Here is a 17,675-nt window from a genome sequence, read left to right as displayed (position 1 = left end):
AACAACTCTAAGTGTTCCTGATGTTTACCTTAGGCTTACCTTTGGCTGCGGCATGAACCACAGCAGCCTGGGAAATGACTTGATAAGTTTCAAAACCCAAATAAGACAAGGCAGAGAATAAAAGACTTCTTTTGAAAGCTCCTGGGTTTCCCATCACCTATGGAAAGAATTATGGTCAGGGTTAACAAACTTAGAAAATTTGAAGAAACTGCTATCCCAAGCAAAGATTACATCAATTTTCTCCTACCCCCAACACAATCAATCCTAAGAGTATTGGAAGCTCAAAATTTACTTTGTCAAATTCTTCAGTGAAACTATTTCACATAATTACTTTATAGGGAGAGCATATCCTGCTAAGAAAAGATTCTTAACAACAGCTGATACTGGTAGCTTATGTAACAATCACAGTTATGCTGATAAGTGCTGGACTGGAATATCTACATTTTATTTGAGGAAGCATGGATATTATAATTTCTTGAAATAAAATAAGAGACACCAATATAATTAATATCAACCTTAAGAACAGACAAGATGAAAGATATCAAATATGGTAATTACACATAAAAAATATACATGGCTTTAAATAAAGCTATCTTCAAAAGTGATCCATGAAACCCAGTTTTAAAATAAACCATGAATAAAATAAAGAGCATATCAAAACAGATTTAGAAATTAATTTTCATAATTATGGCCAGAATTCTCAAGACCAATGGCAAAGGAGTATATGGATATCACTGCAGCAATTCTTCCCTTTTTTTCACATAGCATCAATTTTTTCCTTTCTGTCAATTTATTCCCATCTGAATAAAAACAAGCTATACTATCTTTGTAAGCTGTAATTGTTCCCTTCTTAAAAAGAAAACAGGGCTTCCCTGGTTGCACAGTAGTTGAGAGTCCGCCTGCTGATGCAGGGGACACGGGTTCATGCCCCGGTCCGGAAAGATCCCACATGCCACGAAGTGGCTGGGCCCGTGAGCCATGGGTGCTGACCCTGCGTGTCCAGAGCCTGTGCTCCGCAATGGGAGAGGCCACAACAGTGAAAGGCCCGCAAACCGCAAAAAAAACAAACAAAAACAAAACAAAAAGCTTCCTTTTGACTTCACATCTCCCTTCAGTCTCATTTTCCAAATTCTCTTTTCAGCAAAACTCTTTCAAAAAGTTTTCTAGAGCTCTGTCTCTCTTCCCATTTTCTCTTGAACTCACACAAATCACTTTTATCTCCACAACTCCACTGATAGTATTCTAGTTAAGGCAACCAAGGATGCTACTTCCTAGTAAACTCTCATCTTACTTGATCTATCAACAGCAATTGACAGCTGTTCACTCCCTCGTTTTAAAAAAAAAATCATAAATGGATGGTTAATATAAGAAATTTTTAAAATATCGCTTTATTGAGATATGTGACATAAAATAAACTGCATATTCATAATGTGTACCATGTGTTAAGATATATGTAAACCCATAAAACTATCACCACAATCAATATAATGAACATATCCATCAATCCCCCAAATTTCCTTGTCATTTTATAATTCATCCAATCCCTTTCCTCAGTACTTGCTGTGTTCTCTCACTCTTGAAGCACTCTTCGCTTAGCTTTTGTAATACTACTCTCTTGGATTTACTCCTATTTCAATAACTGTTCCTTCTCTTTTGTTGGTTCTTCATCTCCAAAACCTCACTGCCCAGGTGTGTCCTGGGTTTAATCCCAGACCTTCGTTTCTCTATACATATCATTTTGGTGATCTCATTTTGTTTCATGGCTTTAAATGCCATCAACATGCCAAAAACATGCAAATTTTAAAAAGCCCAGAGGTCTCCACTTAACTTCAGAATCATATATTCAGCTGCCCAAACAACATTTACCTCCACATGAAGTATAACAGGCATCTCAAGTATCAGCCAAAACAGCTATTGTTTCCCTCAAGCCCACTTCACTCAGTTTTCCCCTTCATGGTATTTCGCCATTACTCAGCACAATGCCTCCCATACAATGAATTCTGAAAAAATATTTGTTGAAAAAAAAATTTGTTGAACAAAAGAAGCAAGCTATCTCTTAGATATGTCTTTTCTTCAACACTGATTATAATGATTTCAAGCTAGAAGGAATTCAAATATACAAACTCATCACTAGATGGAAAGGAATGTGTCACCACCATCTCCTGGTTTTTCTACTAACTTCTTGCCAGCTCCTCCTCCTCTTAAACGTTGGAATTCCTCTGTGATAGGCCTTCTTCTCATCTTACTATTAAATACATTTGACCCTCCAACAACACAGGTTTAAGCTGTGCGGGTCCACTTATATGTGGATATTCTTCAACAAATATGTACTACAGTACTAAACAGTTGAACCCACAGATACAGAGGACTGTAAAGTTATAAGCAGATTTTCGACTGCTTGGGGGGCCAGCACCCTTAACCCCTGCATTGTTCAGGGGTCAACTGTACTTTCAACTTTTACCATGGCATCATTTACAACCATATGCTAAAGTCTCCGAATCTCGATCTCCAGCCCAGGCATCAGAAGGTAAAAATCAGACCTATCAAACTACCGTCTATTCCACATTTTAACTTGGCTATCTCATCATATTCACCTTAATTACCCCAAAAGGTAACTCACCTCCTCCTTTAACCCTCCAAATTGTTTTCTTTGGTCCTATCCCAGGAAAGAGTACCACCATCTACACTGCTAGAGTAGCCAGAAAACTGAGAATCATTCTTGACTTCTTCCTTTGAACTTCCACATCAAAGCTATCTTTCAGGTCCACTTAGTTTACATCATTAATATCCTTTTATTTCCATTTCCATGGCTACCACTAAAGTTCAAACCACCACATTATCTCACCTGTCCTGTAGTGATGATCTTTTATTTGGTTTCCAGCATCCACTCTAGCCTATCTATTCTTGACACTAGAAAAAGTTATTTTTTAACTCAAATCTGATCTTATGAATTCTCTGTTTAAAACTCTTTCATGATTTCCTATAACCTTTAGAATAAAATAAAAAATATTTAACATGGTCTACAAGGTTTTCAGAGTCTAGTTGTGGTAGGCAGCCTCTAAAATGGTCCCAAAGGGTGCTGGTTCAAGATGACAACATAGGAGGAAGCTAAACATACCTCCTCCCACAGACACACCAAATCTACAGCTACATATAGAACCATTTCCTCTGAAAGAAACCCCCAAACTAGCTGAGTGACTCCTCCACATCAGACAAAGGAGGAAAAAAAACACATCAAAACAGGTAGGAGAGGCTGAGATAAAATTTTCCCGTAAACCACACCTTTGGTGTGGAGACCCAGTATTGGGAGCAAACTCAAAACCTTGAGCTTCTCCCTGAGGAGCAAAGGGTTTGAACCTCACACTGGGCACCCCAACTTTAAAGACTTGTACCTGAGACGTGAACCCCAAAACATCTAACTTAGAAAGCCAATGGAGCTTGTGTCCATGAGACCCACAAGGCTATAGCAAACTGAGAAACAATTCTTTAAGCGCTTACGCAAACTCACCCATCCTAGAGCCCAGCACAGAGACAGTCAACTGAAAAGCACCCAGACTTTCTGTGAAAGACACTTATTTGCTTATCTTATCTTCAGCCAGAGGAGCAGGTATCTAATTTAACACACAGTAATCATTTCCAGAGATCTCAGAGGGTGGGCACTATCAAAGCACTCTTGCTTTGCCATGCTCCAGGTAACCAGTATCTCCCCCAAAAGCGTTTGTGCATACTTTTGGTGCTCCGGTTTTTGCAGCTGCCACCAGGGGACAACCCCTGTTCGCTTGACTCTGGTGACCAATGAGGCTTATGTTCGTGAGTTTCACATAACTGTAACAAACAGAAAAACAGTTCTGAAGTGGCTAACTCCCCACCCCCACAGGGCACAGTACACTAAGTTCCCTACATACGAACATTCAAGTTGAGAACTTTCAAAGATTCGAACCTGCGTTCTCATGTTCAATCATGTAAGTTAGTTCACATGTCTGGCGCACATTGTCATGTGTGGGCATCCTCTACAAGTGGTTGTGCTTTTGTGTACTTTACTATACAGTACTGTACACAATACAGTAGTACAGGATCTTTATTTCAAGCCCAGGATGTCCAGAAGCAAGTGTAAAAGCAGCAATTATGCAGCTGGTACTGCTAAGAAGCGCCAAGCGAAAACAATGGAAACAAAAGTGAAAATAATTGAGAGTGGAGCAAGGCAAAAAAATTGTAGACATCACTCATTCTTATAACCCGAATGGTTCAACCATTGGCACAATTCTAAAGAACAAGGACAAGATCGTGGAACATATGAAGTCCACTGTACCGATTATATCAACGATAATATTGAAGAAGCGTGGAAAAGTGATGGAGGAGATGGAGAAACTTCTCAGTGTGTGAACGCAGGATCAGCATCAGCGCTGAGTCTCATTAAACTTAATGCTTATTCAAAAGAAATGTAAAAGCCTTTATGAAGACTTGAAGAAGAAACATGGCAAAGAACCAGAGGGCACATCTTTTAATGCCAGCCATGGCTGATTTCATCGGTTCAAGTCTAGAGCCAACTTTCACAACATAAAAGTAAGTAGCAAGGCAGAGGGTGCAGATACGGTAGCTGCCCAGGAATTTCCTGAAATGCTTTGAGAAATTACTGATGAAGGTACATATTTACCCAAGCAGGTTTTTAATGTGGATGAGACAGGACTGTACTGGAAGAGGATGCCAGACCGAAATTACATCAGTAAGGAGGAAAAGTTGATGCCAGATTGTAAAGCAACAAAGGATAGGCTAACTCTGTTGTTTGGTGGCAATGCTTCCAGCGATATGAAGCTGAAGCCTCTCTTAGTTTATCATTCAGAGAACCCAAGAGTCCTTAAAAATATAGCCAAGGGCTCTCTTCTTGTTGTATGGAAGAGTACCTCCAAAGTCCAGGTTGCACAGGCCATTTTCCAGGATTGGTTTACCACCTCTTTATCCCAGAGGTAGAGAAATATTGCTTGGAGAAGGATGTCCTATTCAACATTCTTCTGTTGCTCAACAATGCTCCAGGCCACCCCCCATTCATGGGTGACTTTCATCCCTAAGTCAAAGTAGTGCATCTGCCACCAAATACTATGTCACTCTTCCAACCTGTGGACCAGGGAGTTACAGCGACTTTCAAGAAACATTATCTACATCACACTTTTTGTCAGGCAGTAAAGGTGCGTGATCAATCAGGAACAATCTTGTGACAATTTTGGAAGGACTATACATCTACAAGGCCATAAAAAGTACTGACTTTGCTTGGCATGAGGTTATGGCCGTCACCATGAATGGGGTTTGGAAGAACCTTTGCTCACAGTTTGTTCATGGTTTTCATGGATTTGAGAAGGTGGATGAGGAGTCCAAAGAGGTCTTCAGCAACTTAGTGACTCTCAGTGAGAAGCTGGAGCTAGATCTGCAAGAGGACAATTTCACTGAGCTCCTTGCTGTGCAACACAAGGAGCTTACTAACGAAGACCTGATGGAATTGGAGGCCCAGAGGAAGGACAAAGAGAGACAAGAGGAAGAAGTAACTGAAGAACGAAAGAGATTCACGATGCAGGGAATGGCAAGGGGATTTTCTTTATGTGAGGAGTCACTGTTAGCTTTTGAGGCACAGGACCCGAACACAGAACAGTACACAAAGGTTGCAGCAGCCATTCAGAACGCAATCCAGTGCTACCGTGTCATTTATGATGAGAAAAAAAGAGCTACTACCCAGACATCACTGGGTAATTTTTTCAAAAGGGTAGATAGAATTGAATCCAGCAAGGAACCAGAACATGTGCCATCAATGGCAGGCATGAGTGAAACTGCAGCTTGCCCTCTGTCTCCCGTTGCTGATGATCCTTCAGCTCTACCATCTCCCACCTCCTTTCCCTCCTCCAGTCAGTAACTCTTCTTGCCTGTTCACTCAATGCCAGCCCTTGTATGCCAGCTGTTGTACTGTACTACTGTAGTTTTCAAGGTATTATAGTGTAAGATTTAAAATGTTTTCTTTATTTTTTGTGTTTGTTTTTTATGTATTATTTGTGTGAAAAATATTATAAATCTATTACAGTACGGTACTATGTAGCCGATTGTGTTAGCTGGATACCTAGGCTAAGTTTGGTGGACTTAACGAACAAATTGAACTGATGAATGTGCTCTCAGAACAGAACTTGTTCGTATGTAGGGGACTTACTGTACAGAGAAAACAGACTGAAATGCACCTCCAGGCCTTCTGTGACAGAGGCCTAGTAGCTTATCTTCATAGCTAGGCCTAAATGGAAGGTCACTAATTAAATACACATATTAGGGGCCAATTACAATCCTTTCCAATTACAAAACCTCAGAAAAAGACCTTAATAAAATGGAAACTAGTGATTTACCTGATAAAGTGTTCAAAATAAGCCGCAAAGATGCTCACTGATCTCAGAGGAAGAATGATGAACAAAGTGAGAATTTCAACAAAGGGACATAAAATATAAGAAAGTACCAAACAGAAATCACAGAGCTGAAGAATACAATAAATGAAATGAAAAATACAACAGAGCGGTTCAACAGCAGACTAGAAGAAGTGGAAGAAAGTATCAGTGAACTTGAAGACAGGGCAATGGAACTCATCCAATCAGAGCAGCACAAAGGAAAAAAAAAGAAGAAGAGTGAAGATAGCTTAAGGGACTTAAGGAACAACATCAAACAAACCAATATATGTATTATAGATGTCCCAGAAGGAGAAGAGAAAGGGGTAGAAAACTTATTTGAAGAAACAGTGGCTGAAAACTTCCCTAATCCAGGGAAGAAAACAGACATTCAGATCCAGGAAGCCCAGAGAATTCAAAAAAAGATGAACCCAAAGAGACCCACACCAAGACACATGAAAATTAAAGAGTCAAGACAAGAAGGGAACCTTAAAAGCAGCAAGAGAAAAGCAACGTGTTACATACAAGGGATTTCCCTCCCACCCCAAGACTTATCAGCAGATATTTCAGCAGAAACTTTGCAGGCCAGAAGGGAGTTGGGCACAATATATTTAAAGTCCTGAAAGGAAAAACTGCCAACTAAGAACACTCTATCTGGGCTTCCCTGGTGGCGCAGTGGCTGAGAGTCCACCTGCCGATGCAGGGGACACGGGTTCGTGCCCCGGTCTGGGAAGATCCCACATGCTGCAGAGCGGCTGGGCCCGTAAGCCATGGCTGGAGCCTGTGCTCCACAATGGGAGAGGCCACAACAGTGAGAGGCCCGTGTACCGCAAAAAAAGAACACTCTACCTGGTAAAGTTGTCCTTCAGAATTGAAGGAGAGATTAACAGTTCTCCAGACAAGCAAAACCTAAAGAAGTTTATCATCACTAGAATTGGTCTTACAAGAAACCTTAAAGGGACTTCCTTAATTTGAAATGAAAGGGTGCTGATTAGTAACAGGAAAACATATGAAAGTACAAATCTCACCAGTAAAGGTAAATACATACGAAAATTGGGAAAATCTAATGTTGTAAAGGTGGTGAGTTAATTGACTATAAAGCTAGTAGTAAAAATAATTTGTTAACAGACGCACAAAATAAAAAGAAATAAACTGCAACATCAAAAACATAAAATGTGGGGGAAGGGGAGAAGTAAAAACATACAGCTTTAGAATGCATTCAAATTTAAGTTGCTATCAACTTAAAGTAGACTGTTAAAACTCTAAGATGTTTTATGTAAGCCTCACGATAACCACAAAGCAAAAACCTATAGGACCTGGTGGTACAGTGGTTAAGAATCTGCCTGCCAATGCATGGGACATGGGTTCAAGCCCTGGTCTGGGAAGACCCCACATGCCACAGAGCAACTGAGCCCGTGCGCCACAACTACTGAGCCCGTGTGCCACAACTACTGAAGCCCGCATGCCTAGAGCCCATGCTCTATAACAAGCCACCGCAATAAGAAGCCTGTGTACCACAACAAAGAGTAGCCCGCACTCGCCACAACTAGAGAAAGCCCGTGCACAGCAACAAAGACCCAACACAACCAAAAATAAAGAGAAAATAAATTAATTTTAAAAAACCTATAGGAGATACATCAAAGAGAAAGAGAAAATAAGCATTCCACTTCAGAAAATAAACATATCACAAAGGAAGAGAGCAAAAGCAGAGGAAAGGAACAAAAGAATTACAAAACAACCAAAAAACAATTAACAAAATGGCAATAGTAAATCCATACCTATCAGTAATTACTTTAAATGTAAATGGACCAAATTCTCCAACCAAAAGACACAGAGTCGTTGAATGGATTAAAAAAAAAAAGAAAGAAAAAAACAGACTCAACTATATGCTGCCTACAACGAAAACAATTCAGCTTTAAGGACACACAAAGACTGAAAATGAAGAATGAAGGGATGGTAAAAATATTCCATGCAAATGGAAACCAAAAGGAAGTTGGGGTAGCTGTGTCAGACAAAACAGACATTAAGATAAAGACTGGGGCTTCCCTGGTGGCGCAGTGGTTGAGAATCTGCCTGCGAATGCAGGGGACACGGGTTCGAGTCCTGGTCTGGGAAGATCCCGCATGCCGCGGAGCAACTGGGCCCGTGAGCCACAATTACTGAGCCTGCGCGTCTGGAGCCTGTGCTCCACAGAGAAGAGAGGCAACGATAGTGAGAGGCCCACGCACGGCGATGAAGAGTGGACCCCGCTTGCCACAACTAGAGAAAGCCCTCACACAGAAACGAAGACCCAACACAGCCATAAATAAATTAATTAATTAAAAAAAAAAAATTAAAAAACACATTTGTTAAAAAAAAAAAAAAAGATGTAAAAGTATTTAAAAAAAAAAAAAATCACCAACACACAGGAACAAAGCAGCCGGAAAAAAAAGATAAAGACTGTAATAAGAAACAAAGAATGTCATTATATGACGATAAAGGGCTAAATCCAACAAGACGATATAAGGTTTGTAGATATGAATCCAACATAGGAGGACCTAAATATATAAAGCAATTATCAACAGATCTAAACACAGAAATAGGTGGCAATATAATAGTAGTAAGGGACTTCAATACCCCACTTTCATCAATGGATAGATCATCCAGAAAGAAAATCAATAAGGAAACACTGGCCTCAAACAACATGTTTAACCAGATGGACTTAATGGGCATATATAAAACATGCCATCCCAAAGCAACAGAATATACAAGCGTACAGGAAACATTCTCCAGGACAGATCATAATGTTAGGTCAAAAAATAAGTCTTAATAAATTTAAGAAGATTAAAATCATATCACACATTTTTTCTAACCACAATGGTATGAAACTAGAAATCAATTCCAAGAAGAAAATTCACATATATATGAAGATTAAACAACATGCTACTGTACAACCAATGCTTCAAAGAAGAAATGATGAGAAATTTTTTTAAAAAACACCTTGAAAAAACTGAAAATGGCAATACAGCACACCAAAACCTGTAGGATATAGCAAAAGCAGTTCTAAGAGGGAAGTTCATAGTGATAAATGCCTATGTTAACAAACATGAAAGATTTCAATTAAACAACTCACTTTACACCTCATGGAGCTGGGAAGAAAAAAAAAGAAAAACAAACAAAACCCAAAATTAGCAGAAGGAAGGAAATAACTAAAATCAGAGGGGGAACAAATGAAATAGAGACTAAAAAGACAAGAGAAATGATCAATAAAATGAAGACCCGGGTTTGTTTGTTTGTTTTTTTCTTTTAAGGTACACAAAATAGATAAACATTTAGCTAGATTCACCAAGTGAAAAAGAGAGGACTCAAATAAATAAAATTATAAATGCAAGAGGAGACAGCACAACCAATACCACAGAAGTACAAAGGACCATAAGAGTCTACTACAAACAATTATACACCGACAAATTGAACAAACTAGAAGAAATGGATAAATTCCGAACATACAACCTATCATGATACAACATATCATGAAGAAATAGAAAATCTGAACAGACCAATTACCAATTGAGGCAATTGAATCAGTAATCAAAAGCCTCCCAACAAAGAATGGCCTAGGACTAGATGGATTCAATGGTGAATTCTATCAAACATTTAAGGAATGAATACCAATGCTTCTCAAACTCTTTCAAAAATAGAAGAGGAAAAACTTCCAAACTCATTTTATGAGGCTAGCATTACCCTAATACCAAAGTCAGAAAAGAACATTACAAGATAAAAAAAAGTACAGGCCAATATCCCTGATGAACATAGATGCAAAAATCTTCAACAGAATTAGCAAATGAAATTCAATAATACATTAAAAGAATCATAAGTCAAAATCAAGTGGGATTTATTTTAGGGATGCAAGGATGGTTTAACATCTGCAAATCAATCTGATTCACCATATTAACAAAATGAATGCCAAAAACCATATGATCATCTCAATAGATGCAGAAAAAGCATTTGTCAAAATTCAGTATCTATTTATGATAAAATTCTGAACAAAGAGGGTATAGAGGGAATGTACCTCAATGTAATAAAGGCCATAAATGACAAACCCATGGCTAACATCACAGTCAATAGTGAAAAGCTGAAAGCTTCTCCTCTAAGATGAGAAACAAGACAAGGATACCCTCTCTTGCCACTTTTATTCAGTATAGTATTGGAAGTCCTAGCCAGAGCAATTAGGCAAGAAAAAAAAAAGGTGTGGGGCATACAAATTGGAAAAGAAGTAAAATTATCAGTACATGCAGATGACATGACGGCATACACAGAAAACCCTAAAGACTCCACAAAAAAAACTGTTAGAAATAATATACGAATTAAGTAAAGTTGCAGCATATAAAATCAACATACAAAAAATGTTTTTATATACTAATAACAAACTATTAAAAATAGAAGTTGAGAAAATAATCCCATTTACAGTTACGCCAAAAAGAATAAAACACCTAGGAATAAATTTAACCAAGGAGGTGAAAGACCTGTACACTGAAAACTATAAGACACTGATTAAAGAAATTGAAGAGGACATAATGGAAAGATATTCCATGCTCATGGTTTAGAGGAATTAATATTGTTAAAAGGTCCATACTACCCAAAGCAATCTTTAGGTTCAGTACAATCCTTATAAAAATTCCAATGGTGTTTTCCACAGAAATAGAACAATCCTAAGGTTTTTATGGAATTACAAAAGACCCCAAATAGCCAAAGCAATCCTGAGAAAAAAAGAGCAAAGCTGGAGGCATCATGTTCCCTGATTTCAAACTAAATTATAAACCTATAGTGATCAAAACAGTATGGTATTCACATAAAAAACAGACACATAGATCAATGAAACAGAGTAGAGAGCCCAGAAATAACCCCACGCCTATGTTGTCAGTAATTATTGGCAAAGGAGTCAAGAATATATAATGGGGGAAGAACAGTCTTTTTGGTGTTGGGAAAACTGGACAGCCACATACAAAAGAATGAAACTGGACCACTACCTTATACTCCATACACAAAAATTAACTCAAAATGGATTAAAGACTTCATTGTAAGACCTGAAACCATAAAACTCCTAGAAGGAAACATAGGGGTAAGCTCCACGACACTGGTCTTGGCAATGACTTTGAATTTGACACCAAAAACAAAGACAACAAAAGCAAAAACAAACAAGTGGGACTTCATCAAACTGAAATGTTTCTGCACAGCAAAGGAAACAATGAACAAAATGAAAAGGCACCCTACCAAAAGGGAAAAAATATTTGCAAATCATATATCTGATAAGGGGTTAGTATCTAAAATATATTAAGAACTCATACAGCTCAACAGCAAAAAAACAAACATCTAATTAAAAAAATGGGTAGAGGATCTGAAGAAACATTTTTCCAAAGAAGACATACAGAGAGCCAAGAGGTATATGAAAAGGTACTCAACATCACTAATCACCAGGGAAATGCAAATCAGAACCATAATGAAATCTCACCTCACACCTGTTAGAATGGCCATTATCAAAAAGACAAGATATAACCAGTGCTGGAGAGGATTTGAGAAAAGGGCACTCTGTGCGCCATTGTTGGGAATGTAAATTGGTGCAGCCACTATGGAAAACAGTATGGTGGTTCTTCCAAAAATTGAAAATAGAACATCAATATGATCCACTGATTCCACTTCTGGGTATTTATCCAAAGGAAACAAAAACACTAACTTGAAAAAATATATGCACCCCATGTTGCACTGCAATATTATTTACAATGGCCAAGACATGAAAGCAACCTAAGTGTCCATCAATGAATGAACAACAACAAAATGATACACACACAAAATGGAATATTATTCAACCATTGGAAAAAAAAGAAATCTTGCCATTTGCAACAACATGGACCTTGAGGGCATTAGGCTAAGTGAAATAAATGAGAGAGAAAAAGACAAATACAGTATGATCTAACTTATATGTGGAATCTAAAAAAAAAATCCAAACTCATATACAAGAGCTTGGTGGTTGCCAGAGGCAAGGGAAGAGGGGCTGGGGGTGTGTGGAAGAGGTAGGTGAAATGGGTGAAGGTAGACAAACTTCCAGTTATAAAATAAATACATCTTGAGGATATAATGTACAGCACGGTGACTATAATTAATAATACTGTATTGTATATGTGAAAGTTGCTGAGAGAAGAAATCTTAAAAGTTCTCATCACCAGAAAAAAAATTGTAACTATGTGTGGAGATTGATATTAACTAGCCTTATTGTGGTGATCATTTCACAATATATACAAATACAAATACTGAATCATCATGTTGTACACCTGAAACTAATACATGTCAATTATCTCTCAATTTAAAAATAAATAAAATAAAATGGCCCTCAATGAGCCCTGCTTTCTACTATTCACTCCCTTGTGCAATCCCCTCCCCTTAAATGTAGACTGAACTTACTGACTCCCTTGTAAGAAACAGAATATGCAGAAGTGAAAAGATGTTACTTCTAAGTTAGGTTATAAAAAGACTGTGGCTTCCATCTTTGATACTCACTCTCTCATGTGTTCCTTCTGAATGCATGCCTGCCATGGGGGAATCTAGCTACTGTGTCTTGAGGCAGCCCTGAGAAGAAGCCCTCCTGGTGAGTAACAGAGGCCTGCCTACAGGCACATGATGAGCTTGGAAGCAGAATCTTCCCTTTACCCTCAAGTTGAGCCTTGGCAGGAGCCCTTAGCAACTGACCAGGCTGATTCAACCTTATGAGAGATCTTCAGCTAGAGGCACCCAGATAAATCTCATGTGGATTCCTAATCAACAGAAACCATGAGATAATAAACGTTTGTTGCTTTAAGACATTTTGCTTTGTGATAATTTATTATCAATAATAGATAACTAATAAACTGGTACTTGCCTAACTTTTCAGCCTTGGTTTATTTCAGTTTACTCTTCCACTCCAGGCTTCAGTCATACTTTCAGTTCCCCAAAAATGCCACCTTTTCTTACCTCAAAGCCTCATGCTACTCTCTCTACAGGCATATTCCTTTGTCCTCATCTTCCCTTTATCAAGTCTTCATATCACATCTCTAACCGCTTACACACTTTCCCTTTTCCCTTTAAGATCAGATTAGGTGTAATTTTGCTTCCCTTTTCCTAACACTTAGCATTCATTACATTTACTCAATAACTACCTTTCCTTCTGTCAGATCAGTGACAAAAGGGTTGTTTCTCACGTTCAATATACCCCCAGAGCTTAGAATAGTCTTGCTCATAGTAAGCACTCAGTACAAATTCGCTGAAAAATAAACGTTCAGAAATGAGTGTTTTGTAGTGTAGATTACAAATTGAAAAAGACAGAAAAATGAAGTCTGAGCTACTCAAAAGTAGCCCCCAATCTCTGCAAACCCCTGGGGAATAAATACCTCAAACTCAACTTATTGACATCAAGCAGGGAGGAAGGTCTAGGAAAAAGAAAAACAGAAATGATGAGGCAATGAAAACACATGAAAAATTGGAAATCTGGTAATAATAAATAGCTCCACCTCCCTAAAAATTCAATATACTTAGAGGGAGGAAAGAATTTTCATTATTGCCTTTGGCTTAGAGCAGAGTTTTATTACCTACAAGTCTCTCTAGTATCTCGTTACTGTGATTTTTTTCTGTCCTTTTCTATCTTGCTTCTCTAGTTTTCAGTTTTTTAGCACAATGGCCATATGCAGCTCATGTGCTCTGTAGATACTCGGAGTATCTGGAGATACATCTTTCTAGCTGTGTGACTTGGATACATTATTTAAGCTTATTTCAGTTTCCTCTTCTAAAAAAATGGATAAAATAACAGTTCTTATCTCATAGGGTGCATGGACACATTTCAGTACACAATTAAACCAGGTAATGCTTAACACAATGCCTGGTTATAGTAAGCCTTCAATAAATTTTATTATTATCTAATAATAGTGGATCATTCCACTAAAATGAAATTTTTAACTCACCAAAGCTCTAATTTGGAAACTTGAGGCTAGTTTCATACTTAGTACTCCTCCCATTCCTCTGCTCATATCATCTAACATCAACCCATCTGGCTATAAGCTCTTCCAAGGAAAGGGATCAAGCCTTACTGTCTTTCAACCCTCCCCCACCCCACAACTCTGAACACATAGCAGGCAGTCAAAAATGTATATTTAAAATAATTTAAAATAATGAAGCACCTAGTTCAAATGATATATATCCAATGCACACCCTCACCCTTCAATCCCCTTTCAGAGATAAATCTAGGCCAATCAGTCTAACAGAAATGTGAAAATTGGGATGACAAGCTAACATCCCAACATCCTTTCTTAACGTTATGCAGATGAAACAAGAAACCCAAAAATAATTTTTAAACCTAAATAGTGCATAAATCTCTGGTTCTGAGCCGTAGGAATTTTCAAGATCACACCGCAAACTTCCCAAAGTCCTGTAGACTGACAGCCTCAGGTGCTATTACTGTACCTGGCCGTCACCGAAAGTTAAAATTATCTCACAGAGGTCAAGGTCTTTTTCCCCCCTACAGTTCTCCTTGCGTTTACACAGGAAAGACAGGCATAAGGCAGATTCTCCGGAGTGATGGGAGGGGCTGGGGGGGACTCACTCTTCCTCCGACCCCAGTTTTCAGAGAGGAACTGGGCTTGCGAAAGGGAGAGGACCTGTCCTTCGCGGTCACCGGGAGAGCTCCAGGCACACCAGGCCCCGAACTCCTTCCTCAGTTCACCACATACCCTAAGGTGACACGGGGCCACCGAGCCTGAAGAAGGAAGGGGCCGCCGGAGCCCAGCCGGTAGGGGAGGAAAGCGGGAGCCAGGACGGCGAGGGTACCTCAGCGCCGCGGAGTCGCCAAAGAACGCACTGCTCCCTGCTGCCAGCAGCACCCGTCGGGAACCGAGGTCCCGGGGCAGCGCTACGTCCTAAAGGAAGAGAGCGCCAGAGTCGCAAGGCTAGCGCCATGATCCGCAGCTCGCAGGCCTGACCCCTCACCCCTTTGGCTTCTACGAAGCGGGGCAGAGCGAAAGGCGCCACAGTCCCTCCACAGAGAGCAGCGTCGGCCGGCTTTCGGCCCCGCTCCTCTTCCTCTCCGCAGCTTCCGGTCCACGGTTTCTGGGGGCGGGAAATACCTCGATTGGGCGGGACTTAGTGGCCTTGCTGCGCCTGCGCCGAGTGGACTGGGGCAGGGAGATAACGCCCTTCGGGCTGCTGGCTTTTGGCCGTCCTGGGGGTCTGTTTTGGCTTTGACTAAAGGATAGATCACCAGAACAGACTTGAAAGCTCTGAAACAGACCCAAGGATTTCCGTATGCAAGTAAATAATGATTTGTTATTTATAATTCTCTGCTGCCTTCAAAGGTGGGGAGACTCCTGGTACTGGAGGGTCCTTTTAGGAAATAAACGCTTGTTAGAATTAAACTGTTCTACATAAAGAAGGGAATGGAAGAGATTGAGAGACTGGAGGGGGAGTTTCTCGGGGAGAAGGGAAAAGCCAGAGACGGGCAAAGAATGACCAGCCCACAGTGATCCAACAAGAAAGACTAGGGAGAGGAGGCCTCTTGACAGAAGGTTGATGACGTTGTATGCTTTGGGATGTGTCGTATAAAACCCCTGGCTTCCCCTCAGAATATTCAGTAAGGTCGGTATTGCTTTTTCACTGGACTGGAATTCTTTTGGAGAGGATGAAGAGGTTTTGAAGCCTACTTCAGATTTGATGTGGGAGAAAACACAAGCTGCAAACCTACTATATGGATTATATGAAATTTTTTTATGGGCAATAAGGGAAGATAGTTAAAGTTTTTTAAAAAATAGTTTACATTTATGTAGTACTTTCAATACTATGTAGTGAATTAACAAACACTTTTATTTCATTTGATCTTCCCAACGACCTTGTGAAGTAAGTGGTATCCCAAGTTAATAAACAAGTGAACTATAGCTCAAAGAGATTTATTCACCAAGGTTACCTAGCTGGTAGGTTTTGGTAGAAGACTAGAATCCATGTCTTCTAACAATAAGTCCAATGCTTCTTCTATTGATTGCTCCTTCCACCACTTCCCGTTAAATCAACCATATTTCTTTAGGATTACATCAGTGATATCCCTATTTTCTTTATTTTTAACATATATTTTAAAAGATATATAGATCCTCTTCCAAACTTTCTTTTTTTACATATTTCTACTGGTAGTTTTCTCAGTATTGCTAAATAATATGTTTATACCACTGAATGCCATCATAATCCTGAGATTGAGTTTCTAATATTTCAGCCAGAGTAAAATTTTAATTAAAATTTTCATTTTGAAAAAAAATTTAGATCCTTAGGAAAGTTGTAGGAAATCCCATATATTCTTCACCTAGATTCATCCATTGTTAACATATTGCCACATTTTCTTTATCTTTCTTTACATATAATATGCATATTCTATTCCTATTATCATTTTCTGTTGTTGAACCTTTTTAGAATAGATTACAGATATCATGACTCTTCCTGCCCAGAAACAAAGATGTTCTCTTATTTAGTCCCAGTACAGTTACCAAATTCAGGAAATTGAAATTGATAGAATACTATTATTTAATATACAAGTTTTGCTTATTGTCCCAATGCTGTCCTTTATAACAACCATTTTTTCCCCAACTCGTTTCAAATCCTGATTATGTGTTGCATTTAATTGTCCTGTTTCTTTAGTCTCTTTAAGTCTGTAGTATTTCTCTCTTGGCTCCAGGCACAGTATCTTTTCTTGCCTCCCATGAGCCTCAGACTTCCCTATGTGATATTGTTTCTTTCAGGATTCCTTCCCATTTCACTACCTTAGCACTCTCCCCCTTCCCCCTACCCCACTCCACTATTCCTGACCCAGCTAATTCCTATTCACCTTTCAGCTCTCAGTCCAAACGTTACTTCCTCAGAGAAATTTTTCTTGATTCCCCGTAATATATTTTCATTTTCTTTATAGCTCTAAGCACATTTTATAATTTCATTTTTATATTTGTGATTATTTGTCAATCGAGTATATTTTAGAGGTAGAGTTGATAAGAATTAGTAATGTGTGCCTTCACTGTACTATAAACTCAATGACATGTCTGCTTTTGCCTATAACAGGGCCTGGCACAATTTCTTCATTCACTAATGAAATATATTTTGCTTATCTATAATATGCCTGGTATTCTTCTAGATGTGAATTCCTAGCGGAGCATATATTCCAGTTGGGGAAAGATAGTAAGCAAGGTAAATGATATAATAAATCATAAAAGATATAATAAATGATGATAAATGTTGAAA

General features: G+C 38.9%; 2 protein-coding genes across 6 annotated transcripts in view; one reads left to right on the top strand and one right to left on the bottom strand.

Annotated features, from left to right (window-relative positions):
- Nucleotides 1-15,496, bottom strand: part of RMDN1 (regulator of microtubule dynamics 1) — a 37,015-nt gene extending 21,519 nt beyond the window's left edge. For 2 of the 4 annotated variants that reach the window (XM_024761495.1, XM_024761502.1), the window contains exons 1-2: nucleotides 15,234-15,496; nucleotides 40-157 (exon numbers count right to left, since the gene is read on the bottom strand). In XM_024761495.1, coding sequence (XP_024617263.1) covers nucleotides 40-157; nucleotides 15,234-15,362 — 247 coding nt within the window. In that variant the 5' untranslated portion in view covers nucleotides 15,363-15,496. Of the gene's footprint in view, nucleotides 1-39; nucleotides 158-1,866; nucleotides 1,982-13,804; nucleotides 13,844-15,233 lie in introns of those variants that run through there. The other 2 variants (XM_024761515.1, XM_024761508.1) reach the window with 2 other exon arrangements.
- A 93-nt stretch (nucleotides 15,497-15,589) lies between these two features.
- Nucleotides 15,590-17,675, top strand: part of CPNE3 (copine 3) — a 51,696-nt gene continuing 49,610 nt past the window's right edge. For both annotated transcript variants that reach the window (XM_024761455.1, XM_024761465.1), the window contains exon 1: nucleotides 15,590-15,713. The gene's annotated coding sequence lies outside the window, so the exon portion shown is untranslated. The remainder of the gene's footprint in view (nucleotides 15,714-17,675) is intronic.

This window comes from Neophocaena asiaeorientalis, unplaced genomic scaffold (genome assembly GCF_003031525.2).
Source record: "Neophocaena asiaeorientalis asiaeorientalis breed wild unplaced genomic scaffold, Neophocaena_asiaeorientalis_V1.1 scaffold74, whole genome shotgun sequence".
Lineage (NCBI taxonomy): Eukaryota > Metazoa > Chordata > Mammalia > Artiodactyla > Phocoenidae > Neophocaena > Neophocaena asiaeorientalis.
This window is presented reverse-complemented; position numbering and strand designations above follow the sequence as displayed.